Genomic DNA, 19697 nt, shown 5'->3' with positions numbered 1-19697 from the left:
ACCTGGAAGAAAGTTTCCACATACTGTAGTAAATATACTCCACAATCACTACTATTATCTTGTTTGGGGACTCTTGGACAGAAATCGAGCACTGTTGATTTGCTGAACTCACGAGGTGTCTTGCGCTTTGCTTCCCACTCTGCTTCTAGATACCTGAAATGAATACCAAGACAGATACTGAAGAGGATCCAGAATATGTTAGTAGGGCTTATGTCACTAGTTAGTTATGGCTTACTTAACTCTCACTGATTTAATGAGACCTATATATAAATAACTCAAGAGTGAATTCAGGTAGTCCCAGTTAACTAATGAGTTCTGTTCCTGAGAATATCTTTAAGTTGAATTTGTATTTAAGTTGGATCATGTAGGTTGCACTTAGCAAGAGTAAGCCATGTGTTTGTCTTAGTAGACATCTATATTTTGCCTTTTTATGCATATAAAACACTTAACACTTCCATATACACTTGGGCCTCCACATTTGCAGGCATTAGGGGTGGAGAATCCCTGCAAAAGTGGAAAAACTGCAAATATCTCTAGTCCACCCCAAACCTAAACTCTTAATACTGTTGACTACACTTGTACTGGATTGCTTCTTCTGCTCTCTCCCCCAGACCTTGGTCAGTCCAGCAGGGCTCCTCTTCTTCATTTGTTACATTCTTCTGTCCTTATTCCCTGCCTCTCCTTCACTCACCAGCACCTCCTCTTTGCTCTAAGGAATGCTGGAGATATCTCGCTATCCAAATAACTGGGGCAAGAAGGCATGCCTCAGACGCCCTCCCTCTCTCCCCTTTCGCCTCCTCTTGCTTTATGGTGATGGCCATATTCTGCAGTAGGCTGCAAAACTCCAAAAGTTCCCATGTTTGTTACTACAAACCATTTGCCTAACTCAATTTTTTTAATTAATCGGATTCATGGCAGTTTGTTCATAAGTAGGAATGCTCGTAACTCAAACATTTGTAACTTGGGGACTGCCTGAACTCAAAAAGTAATCACCTTTAAGTAGTTTGCAGACTTGGTTAACAATATAGCATTTTTCCAGTTCGAAGATATTCACACATCACCCTATCACCATTTACAAACTTTCACCTTCAACCTATCAGGATATCAGTATACTGTACAATTTGTTATAACACAGAACAATAAAAGAGTAAATAAATTAGTTAACTATTAGTCCCTTATTTCCAGCATGGTACTGGCCTAACTCACAGAACAGAACTGTATGTCAAATGTTCATTAACAGTCAAGATTATGGAAGAATGATGACCAGTATATTTAACTTTTATTTTAACTTGGATGAATATACTGTATATCCATTTCTGTTTTTCATAGCCTTAATATACAGGTGCTTACAACCAAACAAAAAACAGTGTATGTTAAAGTTTACTTTGCAAATCAGGACAACCAACAGGATGTTTTGAATGTTTTAAGTTGCACTTGCTGATGCATGGAGCATCCCTTTGAGCTACAAAGATGTAATAGTAAATAACTTTAGACAGAAAAAAGACCTACAATTCCTTAGAGGTAGGAGTCATCTAAACTTGTACAGGATTGTGCCCTAAATCTTCTAAAATGTAGACTCATATTAAATCCAGTGTTACTCACTCTCTCAAGACCTGAACTGTATTCTGTACAGAACTTGCCTTCAGGGAATCTAAGATGAGGATACATGGCCTATATGAGAGAAAAAAAACCCCCAACATTTTAATTTTCCATTTAAAAAAATCCATGTTTGTTTTATGCATTTCATGGGTAAAAATCGATAAAGCAATTAAGTGTGACTATGGAAACAAGCTTACAGCTGTTTATATGATGTGCAGAAAAACAGTATATGGCACTAATATTAAAAAAGTTAATATAATCAAATGATGTAGTGTTATTATAAAAGAAATGCCTACCGTTTACAAACTTTCTTCATTTTAGAAGAGCTGGAAGAGCTCTGAAAAACATATTCATATGATCACAAAAAGTAAAACAGAAAGATAAGCCAATTCTCTCACAATATAATATTTGTATAACATGTTAGCAAACAAATAAAAGCATTTCCTGGTCTTTTTAACTTATTTATAGCTTCCCTTTCCAAAACTCAGTGCATCTCATAACATCAGATATAATGATTTTAAAAGTTTAAATGGTTTTCTAAATAAGACATTTAAAATCAAGTGATCATCCAAGAAAAATATTATTACAACACTAGAAATAAAGATAGCTGAGGTTAATACAGTGACGGTTGTTATAGAATTTGATTTCATCATAGCTGGAGCAGAAGTACTGAGGAGCATCAGAAACTTAGTTAAACACTTGCTGTATCACCTTTGTACAAGGCTATACACTTTAGGAGAATTTTCATGTCCCCCAGCCAGTGCCCAGAGGGCCAAAGATTTCAGATTCCCACTGTCAAGGCAGTAGACAGTCTTTGGAGCTGGGAGTTGAAGCTCAGACGGTACCCAGTGCAGAAAGAACAGCACTGGCTGATTCTCTGAACTTAAGAAGGCACCTTGGTGGAAAGACGAAGGGGACATTTTGGTGGATGGGGAGGGCAAGAGACTGGAGAGTCCAAACTTTCCAGCCTCCTCTCCTCATTCCCTTTCCAAAAATGTTTGCAAGGTGGGCCAAAAAAGCCAGCACAATGAAAATGCAGAGCAGAGGGACAAGGCAGCCTCACCTGTGCTGCTCTTCTTGCTCTGCATAGGATGTTCTTAAGCCTCCAAGTTCAGGAGCCCATAGCACTGCCCCTTTAAATGCTTAAATCTCCTGTGGCATGGAAGGGACTACTGATGCAATCAAACAAAAGAGCATTCCTATTACCCAAGGATGGTAGGATGAAATTAATGTTTCTTTCTTCAATTTTAAGTGTCTTTATTTTTCCATTAGGCTACAGTTACACCTTAGGACACAAAGGCCTGTTTCAGATGTCCCGATCACTGCTTCATAAGCTGAGATATGAATGAGCCTCTTCACTCTCCTCAGTAATTTTTCCAGTTTTGACCAAACTGGAAAAATATTACTACTACTTTGGGACAAGCTAGGATTAAATTAGAGACATCTTGATTTGATTGCATGTGCAAAGAAAGAGGGGTGAATACAGTATGTGTATGAGCAAAAGTCTAGTTAATATCTTGGCTTATTAAACTGAGTGACAAGGACACTTACTTTAGAAGGTTTGGAATCCAAGTCCAGGGATACAGTTGCTGGCTGAACATTATCTAACATGACAAAGAAAACAGGATATGGTTAAAGAAAACACCTCTAATTTTGGTGAAGAAAATTACAAAAATGCATGGCATTTGTGAAAACTATTATTTATTTCCTTATTTAAAAAAATCACACTTCACTTTTCTTGTATAGTTTAAGGAAGCTTACAAGAATAATGAAGTAACAAAAACCAACAATACAAACAAACAGACAAACAAACAAAAAACAGAATCAGCCACAACAAAACAATTTAAAACTAAATATTAGGATGCAACCCTATAGTTGAGTTAAGCCTGCTGAGCTGCTACAGATGTAACAGAAGCTCCACTGTGCTAGCAGAGTATCAGCTGCACCACTGGAAGTTATACCAGTTGAACTGCTTAATACAGCAGCACAACATGACTCTTGCTTCTACTGGTAAAGTGGCCAAGATGGGTCAGAGAAGTGGGGTGTGACATGGACAGCAGAGTAAGCTGTGATCCCTTGCTGCCACCTCCTTTCATGGTTGCCCTTGAGCAGGAAGTTGCCCAAGGCCGACATTCCCAGCAACAGAGGCTGCGGACAGCTCTCTTCAGCAGGCACTGCCACTGAATTCTGTTCACCTGGAGCACAATGCTGCAATAGTGGGAACAGCAGTTCAGCAGCAGTGACAGGAAAGAAAAGTTGTGAGAGGGAGTGGAGCCAGAGATGTTAACAACCAGTAGAAAACCTGGACAAATTTGGAACTAACTTGTTTCTTTTCCCCAGACTTTTTTTCCATCTGAAAAATGAAACAACGTTAAATTATGAAATACTCTCTTTTAGGTATTCATATATTGTTACTTTATGTTAGTTGCGAAGTCATGTCTGACCCATCACAACCCCATGGACAACATTCCTTCAGGCTACTACCTGGCCTCTATTTCCAGAAAACAATTTCTTAAGATGACATAATAGGAAGTCTTTTACATAGGAATAGAGATATACAATTTCTGCACCAAAGGATATTTTAAAACACTTTCTGTAAACCACACTATTCAATATATATTCTTGAATTATCACCTTGCAACTGTAGGTTGCAGTTTATATCTAGCTCCTCTTTATCACTCCAGGTATCATTAAAGACTAGCACAGAGTCTTCACTAGAAGTATTGCTATTTTTTGGGGGCTGATATGTTAACTGCTGGAAGCATGATTGCAGGGAACACGGTTGTGGACCATCTTCATATACAACTTCTTCTAGCCAAGGGAAGCAGATGACTGCAATGTACCAGTGTGACCTGGCAAGGAAAGGAAGCAAAAGTCACTACTTGCTATGCCGTGGTTGCTCCGTATTCATTTGCCTTGAAGCCAGTGAACTCAACAGAGCTTACTTCTCAGTAGACATGCCTAGGGTTACATTGTAATAGGAGCTGATTATGAATGCCTTTCCCAACTGTGATTTCTGTTAAGGTATGACAATAAAAAAGCCCAAAGAAAAGGAGAAAATCTTGAAGCATTTTCCATGTTAACATCTGCCTCTTCAGTGTGATACCTAAATTATGAGTTATCTATAAAAGACAAGCACTAATTATATTCCCCTGAGCTTATTATAATTGTTTTCCTGTTCATGTCAATTTTTGAAAACACTAAAACTCTAGGTGACAAAATGTGGAGGCAAGAAATACAAGGTAACATTTCTGAGACAGATATTATAGAACAGAAAGAGTATTAGGTCCCAATTAAGGCAGCAAACTTACTCTTCATTTACAGGCACAAAAATATAGTCTTTATTAAAAATGTTTATACGTCGAGTCCATCTTTTCACTCTCCTGTGTCGTCTTTGTGCTATTCTGTGTAGATAAAAAAGTATGATTATAAAACTAGCCAGAAACTTGAATTGTTCCATGCCATTCCCTAATTGATGGAACAGACAAATCTGCCTTTAAGAATTAGGTGGCCTGTGCTATGTGGCCACTGGTCAGGACAGCAGTATCCACCATTGGGACCAATGAAGCTCCAGGCTGGGCAGGGCACACTGGAAATTTTAGGACTCTTTTGGTCCAAACATACATAAGATTGCAGCCTTAGTCTTTGACTGACAATTTCCTTGACAACTGGCCATTCTAGCTTAGGATGATCTATACTGCAGTCCAAAGTATCTGGGGGGAAACTAGTTGCTGAAAAAATATGGCAAAGAAACAAAGAAAAACCACTGACCTGCAACAATGGTAAGGCTTTTATTATAAATGTGAGGGCTTTTGCACAGGAATACTTTAAAATTGAGCTCACACTTACAATTTGTTTGAAGTAACTAGAACTGTAATCCTTTGCACTTTTCTCTAGGAAAGAACACAGCATGACTTATGTCTGACTCACTATACTTAAGGCTGCACTATAAAGGATGTGCTTAGTCAAACTCACTGTGCCCAAAACAAGCCATAGCTTCAGATGAATCCCACAGAAACAGACAGAGACCCTTTCCTAAATCTTACTGAAAAAAGGTGCCACTGCTTTTGCTCCTTTCAATCACAGTCTGGAACATCAAATCAGGAATAATAATCTTGTGGTGCTTTCATTAGTATATATTTAAGTACAACTTACGAAAGATTAGGATTTTCTTCAGAATTCTTCTCTGACCTGGTTAGACATTTATAGAAGAAACTGCTAAATATGTGTGACCGGTCAGCCAGTTCTCTGGGAGCTTTTTCTAGTAACAGATACCTTCACAAAGAGGGAAAAGATTTGCAGATACTTTATTTCTTACGTTATTTTTTACATTCATTAATTATTCTCTTTTCTTCCAGTAATAATGATGAAAGGAGCCTCTGTTTTTTGAACTGAACTGCCACATTGTGTTTTGGGAAGGAGTGAGCTAAAGACTGTTTTTCTTTACAAAGAACGAAGACAGTCCCATTGTTAAGACTGTACTCAGCCATACCCTATATTGTCCTCATAGTTTCACAGGTGAACAATCCATGCAAATAAGCCCACAAAACCCATTAGACAAAAGCATATTTTAATAAAACTTCCTTTTTTAGGTGCCAGGAAGCAATGTTTTCTTGTTAGAATGACTATTTCTAATGTCTTTTACAACACTGAATAGTTGAAAACCAATATAAAATCAACCTGCATTGTGTGATCTTAAAAACTCTACTCCTTGCTTCTTGATATCAAAAAAATTACCAGAAAAGGAAAAACGAGTGTTCACATGTTTAGGTATTCCAAATTAATCTCCTTACAGGCAATGGGCTGTGATCAACCACTGTGAAACTTACCATATATGTCACTTACTTAAGGTAAAAGTCAATGATCACATCATTGAGGAATTCTCCATATTCTAAACATTCCAGATCTTCTCTTGTAACGCCTAATCCCCCCTTGGCAGGTGGAGGAGGATAAACGATCAAGCTAGAAAGCAAAATATTATAAAGTGAATTTAAGGAACTATATTTCTCATTTCTCCATTAAGGCATTTTCATACTTAGGAACATACCCTAACCCACCCCTGCTCTGAACAAAGGGTGGCCAGCACAAAAAGAACAGATAATGACACCCTGTAGGAAAGTGTCACAGTCTCTAGGCATAGAACTCTGATGCTGAAGCAGCTGATACTAATAATCTACTACTAATAACTAAGAATCCACCAAAAAGGAAAGGAGTTCAATTGTTTGTTCTTTAAGAAAAGCCTTTCCTTTATCATTGCTAATTTAATGATTCTTATGTTCCTGCCCTCTCTTCAACATTCACTGCATATAAAATGTAAGATCCACAGGCAGGGTCTTGTTCAGTAGCAGGCTTTGATCAAAAGAGCCAAGCAGCACCAAAATGGTAAAAATCAGATTGCTTACAAAAAGTTGAAGTGGTCAAAATGGTTACTTTGGATGCATTAAAAGAAACAAATACATTGAGTAGAACAATGCCAGCACTAATTTTTTTCTGCTACTATCATGTTAGATATCTCATGGCCTCCATTATTGTGCATGTGGACATGATAATCAAAAGAATAAATGACATAAAAATGACTGTTTCTAGCAGTGAATCAAAAGTTAAGCCAATTAACATTTGTCTCCTATTTTGATTTCTTCTATGAAAAAATGCTTATATTTTTTCCGCTTGGAGCTACACTTAAACACTGAAGCAACGTATTTTCATCAGTAATTTTGCATTCATGTATCATTTTTCATTGTGAATAACCTGATAATTTACAACATATACATAAGCCAGTAGATATCTTCTTAAAATATCTAGAAGCAAATTATATAAGATCACATATATAACTAAGCATACTTCTGAATAAGTCCTTTGTTTTCTCTCAGTTCTTTCCATTCATTCCTTTGTGTTGCAGAGATAGAAAAGGAGTATCGACCACTATTTTGTCTCTGCAGTAAAGTATAATTCAACTGGGTAAGATCTGATTTTGATTCCTGCCAGAAAGAAAATAAGATATTTTTTTTCAATTTTGTCTTACAGGCATCATTAAATGTATCAAAGGAAAATACAAGTAGGCTATAAAGAATAAGAGCTGTCAGTATCTGGAGAGCTCTGGGGCTCCATCTGGTGGCCACGACCAGAACAGACACTACAATAATTTCAGGATTGTGCTCAGGCCCTGCTGGAGCCCACAGCCTCCAGATGAGCTCCAGCTGGGCAACTGGGGAGAAGAGCTACATAAGAGCAAGCTCTTCCTTTCAATGGTTGTCAGAACAGTTTTGCTTTTGTTGCTAGTTGTGTGGTTAAGCTTCTACACATTGTCTGATGCTTGCTTGACCCAATTCCTGCCTTGTCTTGCTTCACTGCACCTTCCGCTGCTTCTTAATCCTGTCTAGGGGTAGCTATTCCTTACCCTGTTCTGATTGTGACTGTGCTCCTTGCTCTGCTTTGTCTTCCCTATTCTGACCTTTGGCTTGACTTTGACCATGGCTGCTTCCTAGTCTCACTTTAATATACACTACAGTTTCCTGCCTTTGGTCTGTGTCTTGACTGTGACGCTGCCTCTCACCCAGCTACCAGACTCTGGAAAGTGTTTAGCTCCTGCTCTACCTTAGGTCCTGTTGCCTCTGCTAAGATTTCTGCCACCATGCCCCACACCCTGACAGTTTGTTGAGACTACTTTTACACCCTGACCAAGAAACAGAACTTTCTCAGATCTGGACCAAGGCACTACATCTAAACTCATGCAGATTGATGACTTCTTGGCCTTGTTTGATGGAAACCAAGAAGCAGCAGTAATGAGTCCTAGGTCTTTGCCTTTACTGTGGCCAGCAGAGGTTTTATGCATCTGCCTGTCCTACTAAAGCCCAGCACCAGGGAAACAGGCCACCTGGCCATGCTAAGGGGTACTACAAAACCCTGAATGTACTTTGTTGGGCTTTCTGGGAGCCAATCCTCCAGCCAGATGTCACACCTACTAAAGCAAAATTCTGCACTAGAAGCTTTAATGCCTCCTGCAGCTGCCACCAGCTCCTGTCTGGGATTGGCTCAACTGTCTCTGTCAAGGTTCCATACTCACCCTGACCCCCCCAGGGCCACAAATGGGGTTAAAACCCCTTTCCTGAGGAGAGGAGGGGTTGTGACATGAAGCTATGACGTAGCTCTCTCATGTTTCACTCTGCATATGCCTGCAGGACCAGGAGCATGCCTGCAAGGAGTGGAGTCTATGCAATCATTTGCCACAGCTGGCAGCTCTGAAAGCCTCCATAAGATGCTTTCTTGTGCTGCTCAGGTTGGCTACAGTGACATGGACCTTTGTGCAAATGCTCCCGATTCTGCTTCCATTCACTTTGCCTTTGTCTGTGCCTTGACTCTGCCTTCAGCCTGACCCTGCTTGCCAGTTACCTGTTTGTTGTCCTTCTTGACTTCACCCTCTTCCTGCCTTTGTCTCTGGTTCTGCACTGCCTTGTCGGTATCTGGACCATTTGTTCTGACAATGACTTTGCTACTGACCCTGCCATGCCTTGTCAGTATCTGACATCCTTTGTTGCTGACTTCTGCCTTAGCCTTTGGACTTGCAATGGCTTGTTGGATCTCTAACCCTGTGTTGTTTTACTGGTACCTAACTTCAGCCTGTGTTTGGACTTGCTCTGCTTCTGGTCCTCTAGTATCTTGCAAAAACGTTCATCCTTCTCCAGTACCCTGGGGTCCTGGCATTCCTGGCATAGCCACCTGCTGCCTACATCCCAGATCTCACATATTTAACTGCTCTTTAGGAATTTAAAGATTTGTTTGTCCCTCACTAATTTTTTCTTCTAGTCTGCAATATATATGGCAAAATCAGCTCTGCCACTGACCCGTAGCAGAGGTCAGCAACTTCTAGCTCTCCAGTTTTATTATTTATTTCTACTTCTATGCCACTCCATGACCCTCTAGGGTTCTCTAGGAGGCTTACAAATGCTGAAACAAGCAAACAAGTACAATCAATAAAACAGATAAAAACAATAATTAGTAAAATGTTAAACCATCTCATATAATAAAAAATATATAAAACTGTACAGCATGAACACATACAACCACATACATTAACAACCAAAATTAAATAATTAATCAATAACAAAATACAATTTAAATTAACCAAAAGCTTGTTGGAACAAAAAGTTTTTACCTGGCATCTAAACAAGAGCAATATTGACACCAGTCATATGACCCTGGGGAACAAATTCCAGGGTCTGGGTGCCACTATGGAAAATGCCCCCTTCTTAGCCCTTTCCCTCTTGATCTCACTAGGGGGTACTTGGAGGAGGACTTCAGAGGAAGATCTAAGTGGGTGAGTAGGTATATATAGAGGGGTGCTCCCTCAGGTACCCTGGTCTCAAGCTGATAGGGTCTTATATGTCAAAGACAACACTTTGAACTGGGCCTGGACTGGAACAGGGAGCAATGAAGCTGACTAAGGACCGGTGTAATGTCTTCTCACTGGCTGGTCCTTGAAAGCAGCCATGCCATCCTGTTCTGTGTTAGTTGTAATGTTCAGAACTTATTCAAAGGTAGCCCCATATAGAGCACATCACAATAATCCAGGTGAGATTACCTGCAAATGGATCACTGTGGCAAGGCTTCCAGATAGGAACGTAGCTGAAAGATCAGCACAAGCTGAAGAAAGGTGCTCCTGGCCACCAAGCCCACCTGAAAGACCAGGGAGAGCTTGGGATCCAAGAGCACCTCTAAACTACGAACCTTTTCCTTTAGGGTCCTTACCCGTCCAGGCCAGGTTGAAAATTTCCCAATTGGTGTGGGAGTGCCCACCAATGGTGCCTCTGTCTCATCTGGATTCGGCTTCAGTTTATTGGCCCTCATCCAGCCCATTATTCAGGCACCAGTCCAGGACAGCCACCGCCTCACCTGGGTCAGATGAAAAGGTGAGGTAGAGCTGGGTGTTAGCGTGCTGCTGACACTTCAGCCCACACCTCCGGATGACCTCACCAGCAGTTTCATGCAAATGTTAAAGAGCATGGGGGACAAAACAGGGCCCTGCATAACTCCATGGTGCAAAGGCCATTCTGCAGAGCAACAGTCCCTCAGCACTACCATCTGGAATTGGTCATCCAGGCAGGAACGGAACCACTGCAAAGTGGTGCCCCCAATTCCCAACCATTTCAGAAGGATACAACTGATGGAATCAAAAGCGACTGAAAAGTCTAGGAGAATCAACAGGGTCATGCTCCCCTGTCTCTCTCCAGGCAATGATGTTCAGGGTGACCAAGGCAGACTCTGTCCCAAATCCATGCCAAAAACCTGATCAAAATAGGTCTAGATAATCTGCTTCCTTCAGTAGAGCTTGGAGCTGCTGGCCTACCACCTGCTTGATCACCTTGCCCAGGAAGGTGACATTGGCTATTGGTCTAAAGCCAGGCCTGGTGTTTAGGAGTGGTGTTATCACAGTTGCCTTTAAGGGTTAGCACCACTTCCTCTCTCAAGAAGGCATTGACAGCCTCCTGGACCCAAGTGTGAACTCCTTCCATAGATCTCCCAATAAACCATGATAAGCAAGGATCAAGTGGGCAAGTGGTGGCCTGGACTTGTCCAAGCACAATGTCCACGTCATGTCCAGATACTGTACACTCCAATTCCTATCATCCTCCACCACTGGCTATGCCAACAAGGGCTAATGGGAGTTGTAAGCCAAAACATTTGGATGGGAAAAAGTTGCCCTTGCCTACTTTTGACCATGGACGGCTCGTTTACATTTTTCTGCACCAATTTTTCTTCCCCATTGCACTTTGCTTGCTAGCCTTATCAATAAGGATATAAATACCATGTTCAACCTCTGGGGCCTTCCTCCAAGTGCCAACTCTAAATGAAGCACAGAAGGTAGCAACAACAGGAATGACTTTCTCTGTGATGGCGCCCTATCCGTGGAACAACCTCCCCACCGCGGCCTGGCTGGTGCTGAACTGGTCATCTGGTTGGCACCAGGTTAAGCTATACCTTTTCGCTGAGGTCTTAAAGACTTACTTGGCCACCAGGAGCTTGAGGAGTATTACCCATCCCAGAGGTTTTGAACCTTTGTTGCTGTTTGGTTTTAGCTGTTTAAACTGTTATGACATTGTATTTACACCCCACATTTCTTCTTGCAAGGAATCCAAGGCAGAATTCATACCTTCCTCTATTCCATTTTATCCTCACCACCACAACCTGGCCAACAGCCAAGCTTTTCCATATTGTGAGGGGGAAAAAGGAACATTTAAGATATTGCAAAAGTCAAAAGAACTTGTGGGGGAAGATGAGGACATGAAAGCAGCAGCTCTTCATAGCCCACTTTCTGATCCTGAGTATATGAGATGGCTGGCCACCAGACTTCATTGCTCTAACATGGGCAATTATCTGAGTGAATTTGGAGAGTATATGTAGATTGAACTACATTCTGTGTAAAGGTATTGAGTTACATCTGGATTTTGAGTATCAGTCTGCATAACATCCAATAAAGCTATTCCTAACACTCTTATGTTTGCAGTCAAGAAACAGAAACTGGTTTGTAAGGAGGAGGTAGGACTACTGGTATGGGTCATGATCTCTACTGACTGAGAAACAGAAGGCCTGAACTAAGGCTGTTTAACTCATATTTGATGGGGAAGATTTCTATCGTCCAGCAAACAAGAATATGCACTCTCTCCCCAGGCCCAAGGACTGGGCAACATGCTAGTTGATTTTAAACAGAGGAACAAGCTTATATTTTATCATAATAAGCTGGCTAGTCTTTAAAGTATCATAAGATTGTTTTTGTTGCAACAAGCTAATACTCTGGAAAATGTTAGAACTAATGTTAAAAGCTGAGATACAAATGCAGATACTGTTCCATATGGGAAACGGCCATTATCCTTCCACATGCAGGTAAGTCATCTTACTTTGAATAATTTACCTGAGCCACTGGGTCAGTCAGAACCGATGCACTGTCTTTCTGCAACTGCTGCTGAAATGACTCATAACAATCATCCATGAAGGCGCTGTCTTCATACGAAATGTCTTTAACAGCTTGATCCCAAGGTAAGGAGTCAGTGAGGTTGGGAGAGGTATTCTTCTTGCTCACTTCCACCATTATTTTGTTCAGCAGGTTCTGCTCTTCTTCTGTGAGTGGCTGAGACAGCTTAACAAAAATGAATGTCTTACTCCTGGCTGTAAAAAAAAAAGGTAGTGGGTGGGAAAACAATGTTAAGAAATAAAAACCCCAGTGTGTGAGCAGAGATTTTCAGGAAGTGTCACTGAACTGCAATTACACTATCTATTCACTCATTCCTTTTAGGCTCAAGGAACTACAGAATTCACTGAACACCAGAGCAGCCATAGACTGGGAAAATAAATGACAGCAATAGAAAAGTGTGTAAGTGGCTTGTAACCTTTCTGAGACAAGCAATAGCCAGTGTGAGGCTGTCACCCAGAACGATGAAGAATACAGTGTGTGATAGAAAGCCTAGCAGACCATGCCAGGTGGTGTAACCATCCACAAAGCTACCACATACTTTGTTTTGCTTTGAGAAACATGCTCAAGAAACAAGGATCTAAAATTGAGCACTACCAGATTCTCCCTAATTAGTGTGTTGCACTAATGGGCACTATTGTTTTTTCATGTATTAACAGTCACAAACAACCTTATCGGCTAAAAAGCCTACAAAATGATGTATAACAATAAGCACCATGACTGTGTTTAATATGGGTTGTTGTCTATGACCATTTGTTGTACTGTGCAAACCCAGACTGAGTCATGCAGGGTAGGACTCAATTAAGTTTGAGGGCTAGAAGCTACTTGAACAACCCATCATCCGTTTGAGAGATTGTGGTACCCGCAAAGGGTTGTTCTGTTGTCCAAACATGGACAACTGACTCATTGCTAGGGAATAAGCTAGCAACCTGCCACTCCTGTCAACCTTGTCTAAGCATCTATCAGTGTCAGTTGCCCTACAAGTGCCCAAGCCCATATGGCTGTATATGTCCTAGTTCCACCCCGCTGCTGTCAAAATGCCTTTTCCCAAGAAAAGGGAGAGCATATTTTTCACACTTTCCTAAGCACCTAGAGTCTAGGGGGAAAGTGCAAAGTGTGCACCAGCCAGTTGTCCTAGTGCTGGGCTAGATAGGTCTGGTTAGTAGTCCTCACTGAGTCATGATGCTAACTGAGACACAGTCACAGAATCTCAGCCTATCTTACCTCACAGGGTTGCTGTGAGAACCACCTTGGGTTCCTTGCAACAGAAAGAAAGGGAGAGTAAAAATGTAATGTATTATTCATAATAAAAATGTAAAGACTGCATACTTTTAGAGAGACAGCCCTTAATACCATTAGTCAAAAGATGCACCAATTCTGTCCTTTCCTCTTTGTTTTTTAAAGGAAAAGAAAGAGATGGATGCAATGATGGTAAAACATGAGAAGAATATAAATGAAAGATGACTTGCAAAGACACTAGAAAATTCTGTGAATAAGGCAGGACAACTGAACAATAAATGCCTTATTTAGAACCATCCTAAATATCTAGATATTTATTTAGTTTATATTTTATATATTATTTATTACATGCATTTATACCCCGTCCTATTGCTTCAAGCGCTCAGGATGGCTTACAAACTACATAAAAATACAATAAATATAAAACTACTATAAAAACATTAATCATTAAAACAATATAAAACATCACTATAATATCACTGTATTTTAATGCTCTCAAATTAAAATCTAAAATTGGTTATACATGAAGCAGGTAATAAAGCATAACACAGCTATTTAGTGTAATTATGCATTTCTTAGTATACCTACGTCAGTTCCAAATAATTACAAAAGACACGTACCTTGACTGTTTAATACAGACGTTTCCATTTGATTTTCAATTTGTTCTGCATAATCTGATGACAGCCACAGAAAAATGGTAACATTACTCCCTGAAGTTGTAGAATCATTATTTGTCCACAGTCCATACCTTTGTAAGTGCATGGAATCCACTGATAGTTCAATTTTCTTATCTGCAGTAACTGCCGGGAACAAAATTGTAAATATGCAGATGACATGCAAGAATTGATTGATCCTGCAATGACTTCAGAATCATAATTTTCAATGATATAATCACTACAGTTGCAATCCTAACTTCCAGATCTGCTGGCTGGAAGGGATTAGGATGAGACAGAAGAGTCACTTCGCTGATAGAGAAAATTCTCTCAATGTGGGCTAATGTCCACCCCATCGACTTTTGGCATGACTGCGTAAAGGACTATGACTGTAGATCTACTGTTGGCAAAGCCCCTGAAAGAAGATGCTCCACAGGCAGGTTGCAGCAGTCTTACATTTGCCAACAAAGTCCCTCCATTCCACTGAGATACCTGAGGGCTGAGCCTGCTACTTACATCGGCTTGAAGTTGGCTTTTCTCCCATCACTAAAATAATGAATGGGGAATTGAAAAGAGCCCCTGGAATGAAACCATTTGTACCACTTCCTGTCCTGAAAAGAAAGACTCGCTGAACAGCAATATGTTCAACTGAAACATTTGTTAGAATAGAAGCTTGGCCCTGTAGCCTTTGTTGCTTCAGAGTCTCCTCTGTTTTCGAAGTACTCGTTAAGGCAGATCAGACATACCAATATAGTTATAGAAAGACTTATTACTCGTGAATAAACAGGATACACAGAATCTTGAGAAGAATGGGATAGTAACCTAGATTGTCATGTACTGCTTAATCAATGGAATGCTGTACCAGCATCCCTTTAAGAAATGTCAATGGATTTTATGATGCATTCTATTCAGTAAAAATTTCTGTGCCATGTATATTAGATACTATAGCATTAATTCAATAATGGCTAAATGTAGCAGATGCGATACAGTAAATGCTCCTTCACCTATATGTCCTGGCAATGCCTAATAGCAAGCCCCTTTGGGAGGAGGTTATAGTAAGGATAAATTTAACATTGCAAAACCTCTTTAACATTTAGGGATGTAAATGTTTTACTTAAACATTAAATTTCTTTGGAACTTATATAATGAGGCAGCACAATATCTTACCTTCAAATGGGATCTTAATGTACCTGGTTGTAAACTTAAATGGAAGAAGAAACAGAAAATTAATCTTTATAATAGAACTGTTTAAACATATAAGCATATTAGAAACTGAACTGCCAAAAAATAAAGGACGGTATTTTGACAAAACATTTCAAGCTTGATATTCAAGTTTAAAACATAAAATTCCTATTTGCTTAGCAATCTTATAGATGTTTGCTTCAAAATATGTTCAGCTCAAACTATGAATATCCAATAAACTTAACTTCAACTAAATGTCCAGAATCTAACAGAAGCAGATCTCACCGCTTATGGCACAACCACTTTTGAAACTGAGGAAACTTCAAAATGATTCTGTATAACATACAATGAAGCAAGTTTTTATATAACCTTAGCAACCATCTTGTACCTGTTAAGTCTGCCTACATCTCAGAAATTTTAGCAGGAAACATGTACCAGCAATAGTGGACAAGAGCCTACCACTAGAATCAAAGACCAGGTTTGAAAGAGGGTTAGGCTCTCAGAAGGGTCTTCTGTTACTAATCCAGTGCAACCTTCACATTTTCTTGATTGGACAGATGACCCAGAATGTCCTCTTCACAGGCTTCTTTTAACCCACTCCCTGCACACACATTTTAAAAGACAGTTCCTCAGATAGAATGATTACCTTCTTTGGGAATGCATTTTAAGAACTCTCTGAATCTTGCCTCAATCAGTAACAGTAAACTTACTTTAATGCAACCTGTTGCTGTTCCTTTATATTTCCCAATATAAACCTTTTCAGATTTTATTTCTAAGGCAAGTTCTTTTTGTTTACTGAATGTGCTGCAGTCTGTAGAGGAGTGAAGTGTAAGAGATTCAGGTGAAACCTATCGGGAAAAAGATACAAGAGTTAGGTTTGTTCAAATAAAATGATCACTGTATCAAATTAAAACAGAAGTGATAATAGTTTATAGTTCTAAAATGAGGCTTTCTATATACTAAGTTAATATGCACTGTGATAATCAGGTTTTACTATGATCTGCAAAGGAGTCAGGCACTGAATATATGATGGGGCCATTTATATAGTCACTAACCAAAGAAATATTGCATATTTTTAAGTGCTGTGAATTTGTATGAATTTTTAAAAACCATTCTAACTATATTTTATTTTCCCAATATTTGTTAAAATGATTTTAATGGCTTTAATAATTTATATCTGGTTGTTATCTGTTGTTGTGCCTTTCATGTTGGCTTTATATTATCTATGGCTCTGTGGAGTTTTTACACTGGTGTGCTTTTGCTTGTGGGTTGTTAGATTTTATTATTTATATAATAAAACTTTATATTATTTTCGGAACCAGGCAAAAATGTTTTTATTTGCACACTGTTTTAATTGGGTCTTAGCATTGTACTTGTTGTGATTTATTTATTGTTGTAAGCTGTCCTGGGATGTCTCAAAAAGGACGGGGTGCAAATATTGTTAATAATTATTATTATTTATTTTTAGTTGTATTTTTATTGAGTATTTCTGAACTTTGCAACCCACTCAGAGAGCCTTATGGTTATGGGGGTGGGATAAAAATCCAATAAATCACATTTCTTTCTATGCAGGACTTCTGAAAGTTCCACTGAACAATGCAATGAGAACTTGTACATCCATCCTACTGATATATATGAGGCTGATCACTGTACATTATAGTGATGTACGACTTCTAGCAATACATGTACTGCGTCACTACTCTTATATTATACAGAGAGATAAGCTCTTATACCCAGGGCCTCTCATGGGGGCTCAAGCCTCACAGACATAGTGGGTGTCAAGTTTCAATGTGGTGAAGCAGGTCAAGAATGACAACCATTCAGCTATGGGCATAGAACATGGCAAAGGCCTTGCACTTCCCTCATATAAACTGTCATGCTGCTAGAAAACTATATTTTCACAGTAATTTGTGAATTTGTACATCAGAGAAAAGCATTTAAATGAAAAAAGAACAGTTATTATGAATTATTGCATGGTATCTTTCTGCGTTAAGAGCATTAATTTGTTAAATGTAACATTTAAAATAATTATTTTTGCAAGCTTCTTCTGGCATTTCTTCATTATTTATTATACTGGGAGGGCCTAAAAATGGAACTGGACCAAGAACTTCTTGACATCTTAGAAGACCTGCTTAGAGATAATATACAGAGCAAAGATGTATTACTTGCTGTGCTCTGCTTTCGGTTTTGTCCAGCAATAGCTCTTCTGATAAAGAGAGTACAGATTCCTGTTCTCTTTCTTCCTCCTTTGGTTTTTGGTCTTTCTCAGTCTGGAAATAGCTATGAGCATCTTTTGATTCAGAACCTCCTCCTTCTTCATCATCACTAGAAAGGACAACTGAAGCAAGGTAAAAATAAAGTTAAAAGTGATGTAAAGTTTGAGCTCTATAAACTATCTGGTGAATATAACTGATTAAAACTTTACATAAGTATCTTATAAACAAGGACATTAAAATTACATACTTGGCTCAGTTGAATCAGCTGTCTCCTTGTTCCTTTTAGATCTATTCAACGGCTCTTTCAGGCGGAGAATTATATGCACTTTCTGCTTCCTAGCAGAGCTCACAAGTTGTGAAATCTGCTCAGCCTTATTGGTGATAGAATGCTGCTTTCTCTTGGGAGTAGAGTTTGCATCGTTTTCACCAGTGTCTTGATTAATACTGATAAATGTTCCACTGCAATCTGATTTTAAAGTCTGGGGAATATTCTCCTGCTGAGGGTTGTGCAAATCACTCTGCTGAATCCTGTTTGAGCCTATGCAGCCAGGTGACTGAACAGGTTCTGTCTTCTGTTCTTTCTACAAAAGCATACAACGAAACCTTGTTTCTAAGAATCATACTGACCTTGTTGACAACAATTAGTCTTTTCATACACCATGGGCACTATCTGTAATCCGATAGCACTAAAAGAACCCCACCAGATTTTTCCACTGTGCAAGTGTTTGCACACTGTGTTATATGATTTGTTCCAGTGGAGCTCCTGGCTCCAATTTCCTGAAAGTTCTGCAAGTGATGGCACAAAACTTAGTTTGCTTTTCCCCTTGTGCACAGTTATTGGATGGATCGTAAATATAATAAATGTATAAAGTAATAAATAGTTTAGAACTCAGTTTGTACTAGCACAACTTCATTTGCACTAGCAGAATTTTGAATACTGTCCTGAGAAGTACTAATACATTTTCTGGGACAACCATTCCTCCAGGAAGATGCATGAACTAGAAGTGACAAGACAAAGGCTCCAGTCAGAGCTTGGAGGGCAGCAAGATAGATGGAGGTCCCTGAGTCTCAGTATACCTCCAGATGAGAAATCAAGGTACATCAGAGCCTAGAGGCCTACAAGAATGTTCTGTCCCTTCCAATGTAAATCCGTGCCTCCACTCTTGCCATTCCTGTGGAGTTAAGGATCTGGTAGAACAATCAGTGGGACTCTATACCAGGTTTGACAGGCTTACCATCCTGAAAACATAACACAAGAGCCATGCTGGATCAGACCAAAGGCTTTTCTAGTCCCACATACACAGAGGCAAATAGGAGAAAGAGTGGAGGCAAGCAAGCTATCCATCAAAAATGGGAGCCCAGAAATCTAGCCATGATATATGGCAACTGGAACATCACCAGGTGGGGTGCAGTTGGCCTGAGGGAGGGCCTAGGGCAGGGGTGTAGAAAAGGTAGATCTCCAGATGTTTGACTTTAACTCTCATAAGCTCCTATCATCATGGGCAATGGTCAAGAATGCTGGACTGAAGCCCTAAACAAGCTGGATATATATACCTTCTTCTGACCCCTGACCTAGGGAGATCTCAGTAGCACAGATTCTGACCATGCTTGCCTCTTTCCTGGTGAATGTTTTTTACTTTCTTAGGAAAGAAATACTAACTGAGAGGCAAAGAAGGGCATATGCAACAACCAGCCTGACCTTCCAAAAAAGCAGGGTGAATCCCCTGATATATGTGTCTGTTTTGCCCTGGCAGGGGGGCAAGAGGTTTTGGGGATCCTAAGGAAGTAAATATGCCAGCTTCTAGGTTTACTTACAAGGAAACACTTTATTGTTCCAACTAACAA

At 39.7% G+C, this 19697-nt stretch overlaps 1 protein-coding gene across 7 annotated transcripts in view; it reads right to left on the bottom strand.

Moving 5' to 3' along the window:
• The window catches only part of SENP7 (SUMO specific peptidase 7), a 44353-nt gene that overhangs the window by 2009 nt on the left and 22647 nt on the right, over nt 1-19697 (bottom strand). For 6 of the 7 annotated variants that reach the window (XM_044441591.1, XM_044441595.1, XM_044441597.1 and 3 more), the window contains 15 exons: nt 18100-18433; nt 17802-17974; nt 16347-16484; nt 15622-15655; nt 14422-14601; nt 12506-12759; nt 7441-7577; nt 6445-6561; nt 5755-5874; nt 4911-5003; nt 4234-4451; nt 3151-3203; nt 1896-1936; nt 1603-1671; nt 3-153 (listed from right to left, as the gene is read on the bottom strand). In XM_044441591.1, coding sequence (XP_044297526.1) covers nt 3-153; nt 1603-1671; nt 1896-1936; nt 3151-3203; nt 4234-4451; nt 4911-5003; nt 5755-5874; nt 6445-6561; nt 7441-7577; nt 12506-12759; nt 14422-14601; nt 15622-15655; nt 16347-16484; nt 17802-17974; nt 18100-18433 — 2112 coding nt within the window. Of the gene's footprint in view, nt 1-2; nt 154-1602; nt 1672-1895; nt 1937-1964; nt 3204-4233; nt 4452-4910; nt 5004-5754; nt 5875-6444; nt 6562-7440; nt 7578-12505; nt 12760-14421; nt 14602-15621; nt 15656-16346; nt 16485-17801; nt 17975-18099; nt 18434-19697 lie in introns of those variants that run through there. The other variant, XM_044441596.1, reaches the window with a different exon arrangement.

This window comes from Varanus komodoensis, unplaced genomic scaffold (assembly GCF_004798865.1).
Source record: "Varanus komodoensis strain SLA01 unplaced genomic scaffold, ASM479886v1 scaffold4, whole genome shotgun sequence".
In the NCBI taxonomy this organism is placed as follows: Eukaryota; Metazoa; Chordata; class Lepidosauria; order Squamata; family Varanidae; genus Varanus; species Varanus komodoensis.
Note: the sequence above shows the minus strand (reverse complement) of the source record. Positions and strands in the feature narration are given on the sequence as shown.